Consider the following 17531-nt stretch of genomic DNA (forward strand, 5'->3'; position numbering starts at 1 on the left):
GAGCGTGGCTGTTTTCGTTTACCAATGCATCGGCTGATGGCAACGGATTGTCATTTCCAAGTTTGTGGCTCAACCCGGTGTTAAATTATGAGCGGTTTTCATGCTGTTTCACCTTCGTAATAAACAATTTTCCAATGCAGTCTGCAGTCTTCATCTGATTTTGTAAAGTGCTGTTTGACAGTTCAACATCAGTAAACATTATGTTTCTGTAACATATTGCGTAAATTTACAGCATAGAGAACTAAATTATCAGTTCTGTGATTTAAAATTATGACTGGAAGAACTCAAACAATATAAACTCAATACGTACGTCACAAAAAGTGTAAAAATGTGGCACATTTATGTTTATGTCAAAGCTTTTTCAGGCAGTTTGATCAATTGTGTCACTATTAAAATTGAGATTTTTTAGTGTGTGGTTATCAAACTACACTTCTTCAAATATTTGCCTTCTTTTAAAAATAGGCTGTTCTTTTGAGTTTGCAGTTTCCAACCGTGTACTATTGCAGAGTTGTTTGGTAGTCAAACTGTTAATTTCTTTATAGAAATGTTTCCTTCTTTTCATCAGAAGCTGTTCTTTCGAGTTTGAGTGTTACGTAGTTTATTTGCGGACGAATAACTAACTCCATAGCGGATTTGTTCTTTTTTGAATAATAGGCTGTTCTTTCAAGTAAAATTTTTCAGAATTGACTTGCGGCCAAACTGGCAACTAGATTTCTTTTGATTTTGATGATCAGTTTCCAGAACATCAAGCCCTAAAATTGTTTTCTGAATATTTATTTCAAGATTGTAGTACTGGACTGGATTTCAGTCAGTTCAGTTCACTTAGCAAGGTAGATCCAGCATCGTTGGACCAAATTAACTATTTTTTTTTCTGGCGACTAAACTGTAGCTTTTCTTTTCATGAAAGACTGTTCTTCTAGCTAGTTTACTGGGTTTACTATAGTTTACTGGGAGTGAAAGCTGCTTACTGTATATGAGATTTGCCCTTCTTCAATTTATAGGCTGTTCTTTCTACAACTTCTGCCATAAACGAACTTGCGAGTTCGGCTGTCGCGTCGTCACTGCTGGCGTGTATGTATGTACTGAGACAGCCGTCATCGCAGCCAAGTAGACAAAGCCGCCTTCTGATTGACTGAGCGTGGCTGTTTTCGTTTACCACTACATCGGCTGATGGCAACGGATTGTCATTTCCAAGTTTGTGGCTCAACTCGGTGTTAAATTTATGAACGGTTTTCATGCTGTTTCACCTTCGTAATTAACAAATTTTCAATCGACTGCAGTCTTCATCTATGATTTTGTAAGGTGCTGTTTGACAGTTCAACATCAGTAATCATTATGTTTCTGTAACATATCGCGTAAATTTACAGCATAGAGAACTAAATTATCAGTTCTGTGATTTAAAATTATGGCTGGAAGAACTCAAACAATATAAATTTAATACGTACGTCACAAAAAGTGTAAAAATGTGGCACATTTATGTTTATGTCAAAGCTTTTTCAGGCAGTTCGATCAATTGTGTCACTATTAAAATTGAGATTTTTTTAGTGTGAGTTACGTCGTTACCGGGTTGATTGGCGACATATCTCTATTAATTCCATCTGCTGTTTTTCCTTCTTTTAAAGTTGGGCTGTTCTTTCGACTTATATTGTTACAGAGTTGTTTGGTAGCCATGTTCACCTTTGCAGATTTATGTGTAGGGGCTGTGCATAAACTATGTAAGTAGGAGAGGGTCTATCCAAATTCTAAGATCTATACAAATTTACAATTTTTTGTATGAACAAATCGTGGACTTCGTGGCCGAGCTGTTAGCGGCGTTAGTCGTTTAGGTATCTCGCATGCCTTGGAGTGTGGGTTCGATTCCTGCTCCGGTCTCCGGTCGAGGAAAACTTTTCGTCAAAACAGAAAATACTCCACTGGGCCACTGAGTGTTTATACGTGTTGTCCATTGTCTAATGTTAGTAATGTACAGTCTGTGCGGCCTCTGGCCGAAGACGGTGTAATTGTCTTTTAAAATTCTACGATGAGGAGGGGGAGAGGACCGAGGTGACCAAAATTCGCTCTACGTAGTTTATGAATGGTCCCATAGGAGATTTGCCCTTCTTTAATTTATATGCTGTTCTTTCTAGTTATATCCTTGCAGACCTTATTGGCGGCCAACCTATCAATCACATTTTTTCACATTTAAGGAATGTTTTTTTAAGTTACACTGTTATAGAGTTTTATTACCAAATCGTCTATTCCTTCTAAAAAGATTTTTTTCTTTTTCTAACTATAAAATGTTCTTTCCGGGCCTATTTTGCAATTTGTATTATTTGATCTCGCCTAATGATCATTAGACTTATTAGTGATACTTTGGCCAAATGTCTTTTCGGCCTAATGAGCCAATATCGATAACCAGTATTTGAAGGACCTTTGCTGACAGCTCTATCTCATACAAGATCATCTCTAATACGTATTATTCCATTATTTTGTTTTAAGGTTATTCTTTACAATGATATCTTCTGGTATTATAGCTGTCAGTAATGTTATTAAATTAATAAAAATATAAAATACCCAGCATCAGAAAAATATGCTTTCGGGGTAATGGCGTTCGGGGTAACGGCGTTCGGGGTAGTGGCATTCGGGGTAATGGGGTAGAACCTTTACCATGTATCCGTCTAAGCGAGTTATAAAAATAAAGATTAGCTCACTCAACAAAACCTGCTATTTCACTGGATAGTTCAACAGTTTCGACACCGGATTCGGTGTCTTCTTCAGTGGAAAAAAAAATAATGGATGTTATTTGTCTTATGGAACCGAATTCGGCGTCGAAACGTCGGACAAAATTAAATAGTTTGTTCCAATAAAACAAGACTGCAAAGCCGAACCTATTTCTGATCTGAAATCACAGTCGAACCAGCATAACATTCAAAGTTAGGATATTGTAAAAAAAAAACAACAAGCTTTTGGAAAATCATACACTATAATACTAAAACCAAGGAATAAACTAACATACATGGCCAAGGCTTTACCAATGTGTATTGGTGATATATGGTACCTCCTGTAAAAGCTGGAGATAAAGCGTTAAAAATAAGAAAATTCTTGCTTGCATTTACAACTCATCGTAATCAGTAGGTGTACCTGTTTACAACGCATGAAATGTATATAAGCTTCCCTGATTCTGCAGCCTACCTCAATCGAAGCTCAATATACTACTATCAGAACTTAAAGTCGTCCCGCGACGTTCGCAAGTCCGAGCCACCTCCGCGGTTCAGTTTGCTTCAGACGGTAGTCAAAATACGTTATCATTAGCACGATTAAGTGACGTTTCTGCGATTCACACTATTCAGTGCGCTCATCCACACTATAGTAGATCAAATTTTAAATTTTCGCATTTGCGATCTGATTCCTTCGACCGCCGCGCCACTGCCCTCCCCGACGCACTTACCGACATTAACGAGCGACTAAGCGACGCTGGAGAACTATCACAATCATTCGTTTGGTACCCGGTGTCCGAGAAGCATCATCTCTCGCCAGCAGCAGCGCTCGAACCTCGAATATCGCAAACCGCAATAACAACGCCAGAATATCGCCCCGGTACGCGCGTGGTGCTAATCGGCTGCATAAACATTATATTTCGGTACCAATTCGATCAAGTGATTCTTATCCGGTCCGAGTGATAATTTGCAGGAAATCGAGAACAATTAATCAATCCGATGACACACAGTTCTTCTGCAATCGAGTAGTGCTCAGTGTGACAACCGTACGATCGATCGAGCTATTGCTGATCACCATATAGTGGAATCTGATCACGTGCTAAAACCGAAAAAAAGATTTCACCGCAACTGAAGAAAGAAAAAGCAATCACCAGAGTTGCTAGTGCAGTCGGAAGTGTTGTGATTTAATTGCTACGTATTACGCGCCAAACCACTTTGCGGTTAAAGAACGCGGTGTGCACGGTTGCTCCAGTACATAGTGTAGTGGACGGATTGAACCTAACAAAGTGATCGACAACAACACTTGATCACCAACAGCAATCGACAATGACAGAAACAAAACTCCCCATCTCGATAAAGGCGGATCGAAGACTCGTTCATCAATATCTTGCGGCTATTTGCGGTAGGTCCAGGTTTGCAGTGAAGGTGTTTCCATTTCCTATTGTTAACAGTGCGGATTTAGAATGAGGTGAATTATGCTGGTTTGGTTCCAGCTCATTTCATTGACTGTGATCAGTTACGGATTGTTCGTTCACACTATGTATTATAATTGGTTACACTGGCTGGCATATTACAATAAGTGTAACGCTAAAAAGAAGGGCTGAGGACTATACAAGTGGGTTGCAAATTGTTTGTAGTTCCAATATTGGTAACGGTCTAAGCGATCCTAGATTCGATCAACGCACATTATTGCTATAGTGTGGTTTCACTACGACGATCCTTTTATTTTAGATAATTTATTTCAAATTAGTATGGCAACGAGTTCCAGTTGCTCAATCTCTAAACGCATTGCTATTTCGACAGTATTTTAAATTCTGTAGTTAACCTGGGGCAGAAGTTCAAGTGGAGCAAGAGTACTTTTAAGCTCAATTCAAACTGTTTCCTCCGGATATGAAGGTTATTTGAAATCTCTTTGAATAAGAATCTCTTACTCCATAAATTATTAAAATTGATTATCTCGAAAAAAATTTGATCCTTCCATATGTTCTTGTACCGACTTTTCTCCCATATGTATTTAAATAGTAATGAAATCGGATTCGGTCTAGTGTAACTAGGTCTATTTTGAAGATGCTTTGACATGAAAAATATCGTTCAACATAGATTTGGAAATAATATTTTACACATAGTGGGGCAAAAGTACGAGTCATGTCCGAGTTAGGTAAAGCCTAAAACTCGTCAAAATGTACATTATGAACTCTGAATATGAAAAAACTACAGGTACTCTTCGATATAACGTACAAAACAAATTTCTCTTTGTACGTTATATCGAAGCAGAGAAAATTTTATTATTATTATTATTATTATTATTATTATTAATATTTATTAAAGACACTTTACCACTTATGTGGCATTCGTGTCTGGGATTTTTTTTTTATTATTGTTTATGCTAGTGTTGATGTATTCGACGTGAAATTAACCCCAATTAATGATTTCGGTGAAATACACAAAACCAATAATGAAAAACATGGGTTTTCACGAAAAACTAATTTCGTTTTTTTTTGTGCTTCGATATAACGTACATTTTGCTTCGATATAACGTACACAAAATTTTTCACCAAACTGCGCTAATTTTGGGTAACAAGGCTAATGCTGCAGCACAGCATAGATTTGAGTGATTTCGTAGTGTATCTGAGGGTTATTTCTGGGAAAAACAAAAAAAATCAATGTTGTACGTTATATCGAATTAGCTATATCGAGGGTACGCTATATCGAGGGTACGTTATATCGTAGAATACCTGTAGTGAAATCGTGCTTTCAAAATTGTCATCAAAGGTTCTCAGCAAAACACATTTTTTGGGAACTTTTCGGACATAGTAGGGTGCGTGTACCAATTATGGCACTACCTAAGGAAAGCTATTTATACAACAATAACGAGAAGACCAACGAATCTCATTATTAAGTTAAAAGATAGCTTAGTTTCCATACTTCACAGGAAAAATATTGAAACGAAGCCAAAACTACTTTTAGTATTTATTACAGCGTGTGCCAAGGAACCCTGTACCAGTTATGGTTACATTTTTTAACTTCGGTTCCTTTTCGCACTATTTGCATGCATCCCTTATGTGGTTAGCCATAATTGGTAAACTATGACAAAAAAGGGTGCAAGGAAGCCGAAATTTTAAGGAAAATGATTTATTTCTACCATGATTTGAGGAAAACGTGGAGTTTAAATGAGTGCGACAATCTTTTGTGAACTTGATCTGTTGTTCACAAAATTTTTCTTGTTGATTTACATCGTTAAAGGGTGACAAATCAACTATGGCGAATAATTGGTACAATAGCCATAATTGGTACACTTACCCTTAATAATTTTTTTTCTTCAATTTTTCCAATCGATTTTCCTCAAAAGTGGAAAATTATGTGGAAACAATTTTCAGTTTGTTTTTTTTTGTATAGCTGAGATAATTCGCTTATGATTGCACAAAAATATTGGGTCTACGATGCTTTTCTCTTGAATTATGATTTTTAAAAGAAAGTGCTATCTATGAAAATTCCAATGGAGTATTCCGGAAAATTAAAAATCCCCATTTGTTTTGCGTTGATTGTATTAGCGTTATCATTAAAAAAAAATTGCACAAATTCGTAGGTGGTACACTGCCGTTCCACGCCCAATTGTCCCATGTTATATGGGAATCCCATATAACATGGGTCAATTATGCGTAGAACGACAGTCTAGTCCTACACGACCGCCTTTCACTCCATACCAAAGTACAGAAATATGGGACTAATCTCTAACTTTAAGGTCCCGAGTACACTTGGTCAATTTTTTTTTTATTTTCGTTGTAAATAAAATAGTTTCTGTTCACGAAATAAAAGTGTTTCCGTTCGAAATAAACGAAGTTTTAACAAGTGTCCGAAGAACAACCCGCGGCGGACGCGCAGTCTTCTAACAGTCAAAAGAGCTGCCCTGGCCACGTCTTTGTAACTACTGGAGAATTACAATATTTCTTAGATTAACCCTTCAGCGCGCGCGCTGTTGTAAAAAGTACAACACTATCAAAAAACCACGCCTTTCGTATACAGCGCGGCCGCGGTGCAGTTTCGGTTACTTGAAGGCGTGCGTCCTGGAAGGTTAAGTATATGTTACGGAGTAATTCTTAAAGAGATGTATTCCCGTTTTCCTCAAGTTGGAAAAAGCTGTAAAATAGTGTTATTAGAACCCAAATTAATTGCATCGTTAAGGATAAGCTCATTAGAATCTCAAAATGGCCGCCACAATGGTCGACTTAAGCATCAACTCACAAGTTCAAGTTTTTATGAAATTTGTGCCCCTAAAACAAATCTCATAAAAACTTGAACCAGCACTCCTTATTTGCTTATTTTAAGCTGACAACAAGTGAGCAAGAACAAAATAAAAATTGCTTCATCGTTGGTAGTTTTCACCTTACCATTTGTGCATTTGAGCTTCTGGTATAATGTTGAGTTGGGATTCAAAGATATTTGTTCTTAAGCCTAGAGGATCAAAAAAATTCAAAATTTTAATTGGTTTAATAGTCAAATTATTTACACCTGCAATGGATATTGAAATTGAGAAATTAAAGGAACAGAAACTATGATCAAGTATTACATCATATCAATCACTGACCGTGCTAATTTTGACAAACTAATTAAGATGAAATGAAACCTCTGAGATCGTTATTTCGATTCCAATGGTATAGTATGCATTCTTCAAACTGATAGGCAGTAAACATGGCAAACATACGAACACGATACCTCGTCACATTTTTATCATCACAACGCGATCCGCGACAACTATGAACAATGTAATTGTGATGCCACAGATTTATCAAAATAGCGCATCTTGAGATGACAAGCGTATGGGGTCGAAATAGAAATCACTTGTTACAAACTATGATAAAACTAAGCATTGATAACATGAGCATGCGAGAGGCCTATGTTTTCTTGTGCGCTTATTCACCTGTGTTTTGTTACAAAGTTGGTTAATTTTAGAAATGGGTCATTGGTATTGAAATACAACAGGGAGAAACATACTAAAACAGAATTTCCTGATGCAATGTATTTGCCTCCATTAGAAGCGTCAGCCCTTCTAAATTTGCATTTGTACACTTTACTTATCTAGGGTATGTGTGCCATCAGTAATCTCACGCTCCCATATTCATCCTATTCGAAAACAAGCGATTACGGCACCGATTGATTCCGTTCTTTTTGTTTGCATGAGTGCTCACTTCTAACAAAAAATACTAAAATAAGAAACAAAACAAACAGCGCTTCAATCTTTGTTTTCCATAGGATGAAAATAGGAGCCACATGCTTAATAAAGGAACCAATACCCCATATATTTGTTTTAAAATGGGAATTGGGTTGTTTAGTGAATAAAATATTGCTATTTTCTATAGCCTAATCGAAAGAGCTCATTTTTCTGAGTATAACGTGATTTTATTGGATTCCAACACCTTTGTTTTGATGGATAAATCAACAAAACAATTTTAATTTTCGTGGATAGAATGACAGTTCAATCGTTAAAGTGACAGTTCGACCCGAACAAAAAATTTTGCCCATACAAACTTTAAATGCATTTTAAAAATAGTTCCCGGACTCCAAAAATTATGAAATTTTGGATTTCGACTAATTTTTGGGCGGAGAATCCGATTATGAAATAATCCGGATACCCCTAAAGAACCCAATTGAACTGGTGATAAAAGAAGGGGTATGAAATAAAAAGGGGGTATAACGAAGAGATATTCAAATGAATATAATCAATTCTGCTTTATTATGCTTATCCTTTGACAGATCCGCTTTTTTCGACTGCAACTTGTATTCTTCCTCAGTATCAGTTATCCACACTGGACAGCTGACACTGAGGAAGATAACACGGTCCGACAAAAAAAAATTGTTGCCCAGCTCTAAATTTCACCTTTTCTGATTGCTCTCGACTAGAAACTCATAATCTGAATCGCTCCTCTGGATAAGGGGAGGGGCGTAGATATTTTGGAAAATCGAAAAATTTTGATTCAACAATTATTCTTTTCTTACAGTATCTAATAGTTTAATCATTTTGGCTTTCAAAGAGAGATAATTTACATTCTTGCAATGTTGCATTTGTATGAGGTAATTTGCCTACAATTGCCTATATTGTGTAGCATGTAGCTTGATGTTTGAAATATAACCAAAAACCACATATGAAACCCGCTACAAATATTTCATTTTTAAAACCACCGAAATGAAATGTTTCGCAAAGTTATGTAATTTACCATTATCTACAACTTTGTAGAACATGAAAAATATTGTACCTAGAATAAAAATTGAAAAAGTTGTGGAGGAAAAACCTTTTTCAAGGGGCCTTCGGTTATAAAACGTTACGTATCTTAGAAAGTAACGGAGTTACGAACTTTGCATCTTCGACAAAGTTATTCAGAACAACATTTTCTACAACTCTTACGCAGACATCAACCTTTTATCTTGAAATATTCAATAAATAAATTTTCTATCTCACTTTCAGAGGATTGATCATTTTTACCAATAGTCGAAAAAAGCGCGTTATTGTAGTGAAAAACTTTCTCCAAGACGCCATGACGCTAAACAGCAACTGGGAAATATAGCAGTTGGCTTTTTTGCGTTCAATATGAGAAATCCTCAAAAAATAATTTTTGTAAAAACACCTTTTCTCGAGAATGGCTTGACGGAATTAATGTAGCTGCAAAACCCCTAAAGCTCCTTTGGTACGCCTTTTCCTTTTTTGATATCGTGTATTCAGCCGAAATGGCGATCGAAAAACCTCGATTTTTTTTTCGATTTTCCAAAATTTCAAACCAATGCTCCTCCACTCTTCGAGAGAGGGAGGGCCAAAACTTTAAATTTATTAGTTTCTTGTCGAGTTCAATCCGAAAAGGTGAAATTTAGAGCTGAAAAAAAAATTGTCGGACCGTGTAATGGGGCGGAATCGAAAGGCATAAAACTGATTAAACTCATTCGAAGCTTTTTCTGCGCTATGATCCTAGTCCTTGGCCTCCTCTCGACAGCCGGGGACTGGGGCTGGCTATAGGGAGAGGGTCACCGATGTTGAACTTGCGAGGACAGAAAATGTCCCTTAGCGTCCCAGGTCCGAACGTTGTTCCGAACCTGGCCTTAAAAGTAGCTATTGGAAAGGCTCCCGAGATGTTCTGGTCAGATTTGCAGAAATGCCTGGACGAGGGAGTTTTCCCAGAAGTTCGGAAAAGGCAGAGCCTGGTTCTATTGTCGAAGGCGGGGCAACCACCCGGAGACCCGTCAGCATATAGACCACAATATGCTTGATTGACACAGCGGGGAAGGTGCTCGAAAAGAGCATTCTCAATAGAATGTTGAAGTGTGAAGATGGTCTCTCGAGCAGCCAGTTCGGCTTCCGGAAGCAGAGGTCGACCGTAGACGCTATCCTGTCGGTTACAAAGTCCGTCGAGATAGCGCTCCAGCGTAAGAGAAATGGGATTCGCTACTGTGCAGTAGTGACTCTGGATGTGAAGTACGTGTTCAATAGCGCCAGTTGGCCACCCTTACCGTCTGTTTATACTCGGGTACCTGTACACAATTCTTGGAAGTTACTTTCAGACTCGAGTACTAGTTTTCGACACAGAGATGGGTCGGAAGAGCTTTCCAATAACCTCAGGAGTCCCGCAAGGTTCTATCCTGGTGGCGGCGTGGATGAGATCTAGGAAACTGGAGTTGGTTCACCACAAAACTGAGGAGGTGGTTGTGAACAATCGAAAGTCGGAGCAGCAAGCGGTGGTCAGTGTAAGCGATTGCACTATCACTTCGAAGCGCTCCGTCAAACACTTGGGGTGATACTTAATCGACGATAAGCTCACCTTCGGTAGAAACGTTGATTACGCCTGCAAAAGAGCCTCCACAGCTATAGTTGCACTGCCCCGGTTGATGTGCAATAGCTCTGCGGTTTATGCCAGTAAGCGAAAGCTTCTGGCTAGTGTCGCTACGTTCATACGTAGGTATGGCGGCCCGGAGTGGGGCTTGGTACTAAGTACCGAAAGCTACCGTGGTAAGCTTGAAAATACTTATAGGCTGATGTGCCCATGGGTTGCGAGCGCGTACTGTACTTACGATGCGCTCTGCGTCATCTCTGGTATGGTGCCTGTCGATATACTTATCAGGGAGGACATATAGTGCTTTAAAATGCGTGCCACAAGAGACATACGCAAGATTGCCAGGATGACCTCCATGGTCAAATGACAGCGCGCATGCGACAGTTCCACCAAAGGAGGTTGATCCCAAGGGTAGGTAGCTGGGATAACAGGCGCCATGGGAAAATCACATTCCACCCGACTCAGATCCTTTCAGGCCATGGTTGCTTCCGACAGTATCTACATCGTTTCGGTCATGTCCAGAGGATGTATAAAGACGAGTTTGCCTGGAATGCCGTTTGATCAGCTATAACCCACATCGTCTTGGAGCTACAGAGGAGGTGGTGCGTGGACTCGTAGAATGGCTAATTCAGTCGCTACAAAAAAGTGGTCCAAGGGTTCGGAGTCAGCTACGTAGGTCGTATCGTTGCCCTGCCACTGAATTCAACTCTTATAGTGATTAACCTTCTTCGTGCATCAGCTTGCGCTCACCTCGCTGACCTAGTTTAGGGGTCATAGTGACCGTAATGCACGACGAGGGTTAAGCAGCGATTAGGAGTACATCCTGGTAGCGTTACTGTCGTGTCGTCAGTCTACATGGGTTGGATCCAAGCCCGCGGTTGGAAAGAGATCCCCAGGTCGGGGCAGGTGCACGCCTCATTTCGGCACGTCCTTCTGTGTGCTGGCTGTAAGGACCTTACTTCCCGAGCAGAGGAGTATACCTACCAAGTTAATAACTACGAAATCACATAACCAGTTTTTATATCTTGTTTTGTTATTATTAAATTATCAAGGCATAGCTTTTCCATAACAAATTTTGTTGGACAATCTCATTTTGTTATAATCAAGCTATTGATATACAATAACTAAATTACATTTAAGTAACATGTTTTGTTGTACTATTGATCAACTTATCAGCAATAATACAACAGTAACAAATTTTGAAATCACAGCAACAATTCGACGATTATGACCTGTCCCTTTGTGTTGTTCCATTTTTGTATTCAGGTTAGAAGGAAATTTATGAACGGCTCCTTTTAAGAATTCCTTAAATAATTTTCGGATAAGCACTTGGAAGTTCTGGAAGAACCTTATAAATCCCTGGAGAAGTCTTCAAGAGAACTCCTGGCGCAATTTTCTTAGAAATTCCGAAGGTAGTTCTTCTGAGCAATGTTTAGAATTCTTGGCATAATCTTTTGAAAAACACCTGGGGAAACATTCGGAAAAACTCCTGATGAAATCCGTAAAGAAATTTTCAGAGAAATTTTAAGATGAACTTCAGGACTAAGGCGGATACAAATTTTATTTTCACTTTTTGTCTCCCCCCCCTTCAAAAATTTTTGCCCGGATTTTGCATTTTGAGGGGGCAGATAAAAAAATATTTATCAAAATAAAGGGTCTTGCTAAAAATTCTTTAACAAATCCGATGAGTTTTTAATATTTTTCAGATTAAATGCTATATTATTTTTATCCCCCCCCCCCTCGACCAGCCAAAGAGTGGTGGGACAAAAAGTGAAATAAATATTTGTAACGGCCTAATGATCACAGGAAATTCTGAAGAAATCCTTGAAGGGATTCTATGCAGGATTCTGGAGGAATTTCTAGAGGAATCTTTGAAAATCCATGAAAGATTCCGTCGAAGAACTCTCGGAGAAATTTCTGGAATATTTTTGAAGTAATTTATGGAAAAGTTAAGATCAAATCTGTCGACGAATTTCTGGAAGAATTTTATGACAAAGTCACTTGACAAACACAAAAGGAGTTGTTGACCGAATCCTTAGAGAAATAAATAGAGGAATTTTAGAAAAAAAAATATTGCAAACATTTCTAGTGAAAGTCCTGTAGGAATCATCAGATGAAGTTCAGGAGAATTGGCGGAATCCTTGTAGAATCCAGGGAGAATATTCGACATAATTCTAGAATCCAGGGAAAATCGGAGGAATAAAAACAAAATTTCCAGAAAAGTTGTAGTAATCTGTTCAATATTTCCAATATCCCAAAAATTTTCTGCAAAACTGTTGAACATTCTAAAAATTCTTCAGTTTCTACGCTAAAAAAACAAAACAAAAGTCACAAATTGCTATCGACGATCAAACTTTTTAAAATACACGTGTTGATTTCAAAACCGTGCTCCGAAAGAACAGTATATGAATTACAGGTGGAAATCGAAGCTCGTCGTATTTGATAATATAGGTTATCTTACGACTTCAAATCTCTTAGAATGAATTAAAAGTTGAATGTAGTATTCTTCGATCATTTGAAAATATTTCTTACGTCAGAGTCAGCAAGCCTTGGATAAATGTACGACTCGTGCTGAAAAAGCCAACTTTTCGCAACTCGTTACATGAATAACTATTTCGAAAGTGTTTATGATTTTTAAATTTTTAATAGTTTTTATTTTGTGTGTTCCTTAATTATTTTTGCCCCCCCCCCCCTCGTAAATGATGAGAGGTCTCGGACATAAAAGAATAATATTTGCATCGGCCTAAGTATTATAACTTATTTTTTGCAACTTGGCACTATAATATTGAATTTTATACTTACTGTTTTAGTGTCACTACGGCCTACTTTTCCTCACTATAAAAAGCAGTTGCATTATGAGTCATAATGCTACTCATTTGGGTTGCATTATGAATCATAATGCAATTGTTTGGGCAACAACCTGTGTTTTCACAGAGCTTGAAAAACTGTGAGGGTTATAGCACAGCTTGCTTGATTCAAGTTTTGCGTCTAGCTCAGTGGTCAACAAACTGCGGCCCGCGGGCCGCATGCGGCCCTCGACCAGATTTTGTGCGGCCCGCGAACTGATTTTGAAATGTATAAGAAAGCGGCTCACGTAAAGATTCCATAATGAAAATCAGAAATATCACCATATTTTAAAACTTTAATGAGAATGAATTTTGCCAATATCATAAAGAATTTTTCAAAAGCAGTTTTAATTATAAAAGTTTTCCAAACTGTAAGAGGCTAATTTTTTGAATATTGCAGACTACATCCCAAATTGGACTATCACACTTTTTTGGTACGCCTAAAAAGTGTGATAAAAGGGCACTGTTGCGTACAGATAGTGGTACGTTTGGTGCTTGGTGAAACCGGCAACACTGAAGCAAGGCATCGAACTACAAGCGCCGGCGCTACCTAGAAATAATCGATTAGGCAGTGTTGTTTAATCAGTGAGCCCGGTAGGAACTGCACTGCGGTTAGGTGACCTGTCTGTCTCGTGAAGGAATAGGAATACTAGATTGTAAGTTTGAATGAAATGTAATTTAATATAATATAATAAAACTGAGTAAATTTGCAGTATTGAAGCTGCGTGAAATAATGCTGCTATCGATATGGTGTTCTGCTTCCGAGCGCGACTGACTTCCTAACAAACTTCAATAAATCTAATTCACCTACCAGAAGCATCCCGCCATGAAAAGTACGTTCGAAATAGAACTTTCTCTTCTAGAAGAGAAGAGCGAGCTATGGCGGAAGCATAATGAAGAGCAGAGTGAGTTACGACGAAAGTACTATGAAGAGGAAAATCGTCGAATCGAAGAAGAATACCAGCGAGAACTGGTGAAAATTGAAGAGGATTTCCAAAGGGCTGCACAGAGAATGAAGGCGGATTTCAGCGCAAAGATGAAAGCAGTACTACGGCAAAACAGTGGGTGTAACGTCAGCGAGGAAGCGGCGGTAGAACCGGCTCCGGCAGGTGACAAAACCCAGCCGAACAATGACTGCACTAGAGCATCGAATCCGAATAAAGCAGACTCTTCCGAACAGCATTCGCAAACAAAACCTTTGCCGAAGAAATCTACTGTTCCAAGAAGCGTCATCAATGGTGAGCCCGAGTCTACGTCACATCAAAGGCGCGGAAAGATGACCAAAACAGTATCAGCTGATTCCCCTACAGCTGATTCGTACGTGAGCACTCGGTCTCTGACGTCATCAATCCATAGGAGCAATCAAATATCTGCAAAAGTACCAGAGAGTCAACCAGAGTGCAAAACAAATCCCGTACAAACAATGATCTTCGTTTACGAGACCAGTGCGGAACAATTTGGTTTGGATCAGGTAGCCTGCCGAGTGATATATCAACCGAAGGTGGAACAATATTTTCACCACCGCCGCCGCCGCCACCGTCGTCGTCGTCGCCGCCACCGCAGGAAGGAAGGCAATCGTCATCAGTTGAAAACGTTGCTGTTCGATCCCGGTGGCTATTGTGTTGCAGCAGTGGAACGAGTCAGCTCGACTTGCAGCGTATTTACCACAATTCGTATCGACTGCAGTACGGTGCTGCCATCTAGGTACAATTTGATGTGTAGGAAAGCACTTCGCAAATTTGATGGACATGAAATGAACATGCGAACATTTGGAGGTTCAGATTGTTACCTGTTTCACGGGGGGGAATGTTGCGTACAGATAGTGGTACGTTTGGTGCTTGGTGAAACCGGCAACACTGAAGCAAGGCATCGAACTACAAGCGCCGGCGCTACCTAGAAATAATCGATTAGGCAGTGTTGTTTAATCAGTGAGCCCGGTAGGAACTGCACTGCGGTTAGGTGACCTGTCTGTCTCGTGAAGGAATAGGAATACTAGATTGTAAGTTTGAATGAAATGTAATTTAATATAATATAATAAAACTGAGTAAATTTGCAGTATTGAAGCTGCGTGAAATAATGCTGCTATCGATATGGTGTTCTGCTTCCGAGCGCGACTGACTTCCTAACAGGCACATTTGCCTCGGATCGTCTCGACGTCTTCAGTGCACTTATTCCTCCATTTACAAGGAATAAGTGCACCGAAGACCTCAACTCGATCCGACGTGTCCCTGCGCTGCAATCACACTTTGAAGGTGTGCACACACTATTGTGTCAGTCCAATTCGGGGTGCAGTCAGCAATATTGTTTCAAAAATATTCGAAACTGTTGTTAAGAACGATGTGTTTCGCTTGAATAATGAGTTTAGGCTAAATGCCACAGATTCTCTGCCATGGATTTTGAACTCGTTATTAGTAATTTATTTAAATTCACGAAAATTAACTTAAAAAATTCCATTTTGTTTCTATCGGCTAAAAAACTTCCTTTTGTATATAATACTTAATATTCACCACTTCTGCCAGGAAACTATTTCAAAATTTTTCACAGAATTGTTGCCTATAATTTCTTTAAAAAAAGTGTTGCCCAAACTTTCGGAATTTCGCTAAAAACTTCAGGAATTCGGCAAGATACTCTTTATTCTTCTCCTAGCAATACCTTTGGTAATTCCTCTTAAAATATGTATTCTAAATCGGCTACAAATAAATACTTGTCTTCATATCATTTTTCCTCATTGGCTTCTGAAGAAATCGTTCTGAAATTTCTCAAAATCTTCGAGAAGTCTCAAAAAACCTCACAGTTCCAAGATTTTTTTTAAATACTTCTCAGGAAATCCTTAAGCTGCAGTAAGAAACTCCATTCGGAAATTTATCATTACTGGATCCAGAGGTTTAACAAGAAATTTTTCCGTGTTCGTGTCTAGGATTTCCAATTAATCTGCGCTATAAGTACGCTGTAAGTTTATCGACAATATTCTTAAAAAGGACCATATTGTTCTAGCCACTTTGTGACTTCAAGTAACTTGTCTGAAATATTATTCCAACATTATGAATACCAAAAACTGTTTTGTGTTTTTAATACCATACGATTTTCAATTTTTTTCCAAGTAAAATAAAATCTCCTGATAACTCTTAGTTTTTTGATCTTGTTCAATGTTAAAAAAAAATTGTTTTTATTTGTGAGTTTTAACTAATGCTTATTGAGACGGGCTTGGTGGTCTAGTGGCTACCGCTTCTGATTCGTATGCAGAAGGTCATGGGTTCAATCCCTGGCTCGTCCTTTTCATCCTACTTTGTATCTTTCTATCCACTTTCTCTCGCTCTCTCTTCTCTACATATACAACTCATGTATATTCATATGTTCATAGCCATCGCTTGAACCAGAAACGAATTGGAAAAAAGTCGTTTCCCTCCCTTCCAACTTCCACTCACAGCACAGTGTATATATAACGCCTATAAGTTATGCAACCAAAGCGTGCTGTGCCGCTTGACCTTATTCACCTTATTCACCACACAATCTATCACGAACACTATAAATAACCCCTATCCATGGATCGCATCACTGACCCAACGGTGACTCCCAGATCTCCCATCCTTTCCGTCTAACAACAAATACCCCAGTCCGTGCGGGTTGTGGGGACGCAGAGTGCTCTCGGTCTCTAGTAGCAACAACCAGTACACTCTAACATTCCTTTCTCTTCCCAGCTGACTATAAGGACTTGGCCGGCGCCGTTATTGATCAAATATGCATGAGCTGCTAAAATTGCACTTTGAGAATAAGTGGAATGTCCCAGCCCCTTATTCAGTTGGATCTCAGTGCAATTGGTACCAGTTCAGATCAATCACGGAGGAGCAACCATTGACATGTATAGTCAGAATTGATCGTTGATCGAATTGATCGTGAGTTTTAACTAATGCTTATTCTTTACACTTTTCGAAAAATCAAAATATTACATTTTATGTTAAATCTTAAAAATCATTGAAAATTAACTCTTAAATAACTTGCGGCCCGCAGTATCTTTTCAAAATTCAATTTTGGCCCGCATAGACAGTTAGGCTGAGGATCACTGGTCTAGCTTGATGGAACACGTGGGTGATCCCGTTCAACCACCAGGGAGCATGATGATACTGATGGAAATGGTCATATTAAAGTGATTTTTTTTTCTCATTGCAAAAAATGTT

The 17531-nt window shown here is 38.7% G+C and overlaps 1 protein-coding gene across 1 annotated transcript in view; it reads left to right on the forward strand.

Annotated features, from left to right (window-relative positions):
* The first annotated feature begins 3170 nt into the window (after positions 1-3170).
* Positions 3171-17531, forward strand: part of LOC109433136 (facilitated trehalose transporter Tret1) — a 39309-nt gene continuing 24948 nt past the window's right edge. Inside the window, exon 1 of the mRNA XM_019709531.3 lies at positions 3171-4098. Coding sequence (XP_019565076.1) covers positions 4023-4098 — 76 coding nt within the window. The 5' untranslated portion in view covers positions 3171-4022. The remainder of the gene's footprint in view (positions 4099-17531) is intronic.

The sequence above is a fragment of the Aedes albopictus genome, chromosome 2 (assembly GCF_035046485.1).
Source record: "Aedes albopictus strain Foshan chromosome 2, AalbF5, whole genome shotgun sequence".
NCBI classification, from domain to species: domain Eukaryota; kingdom Metazoa; phylum Arthropoda; class Insecta; order Diptera; family Culicidae; genus Aedes; species Aedes albopictus.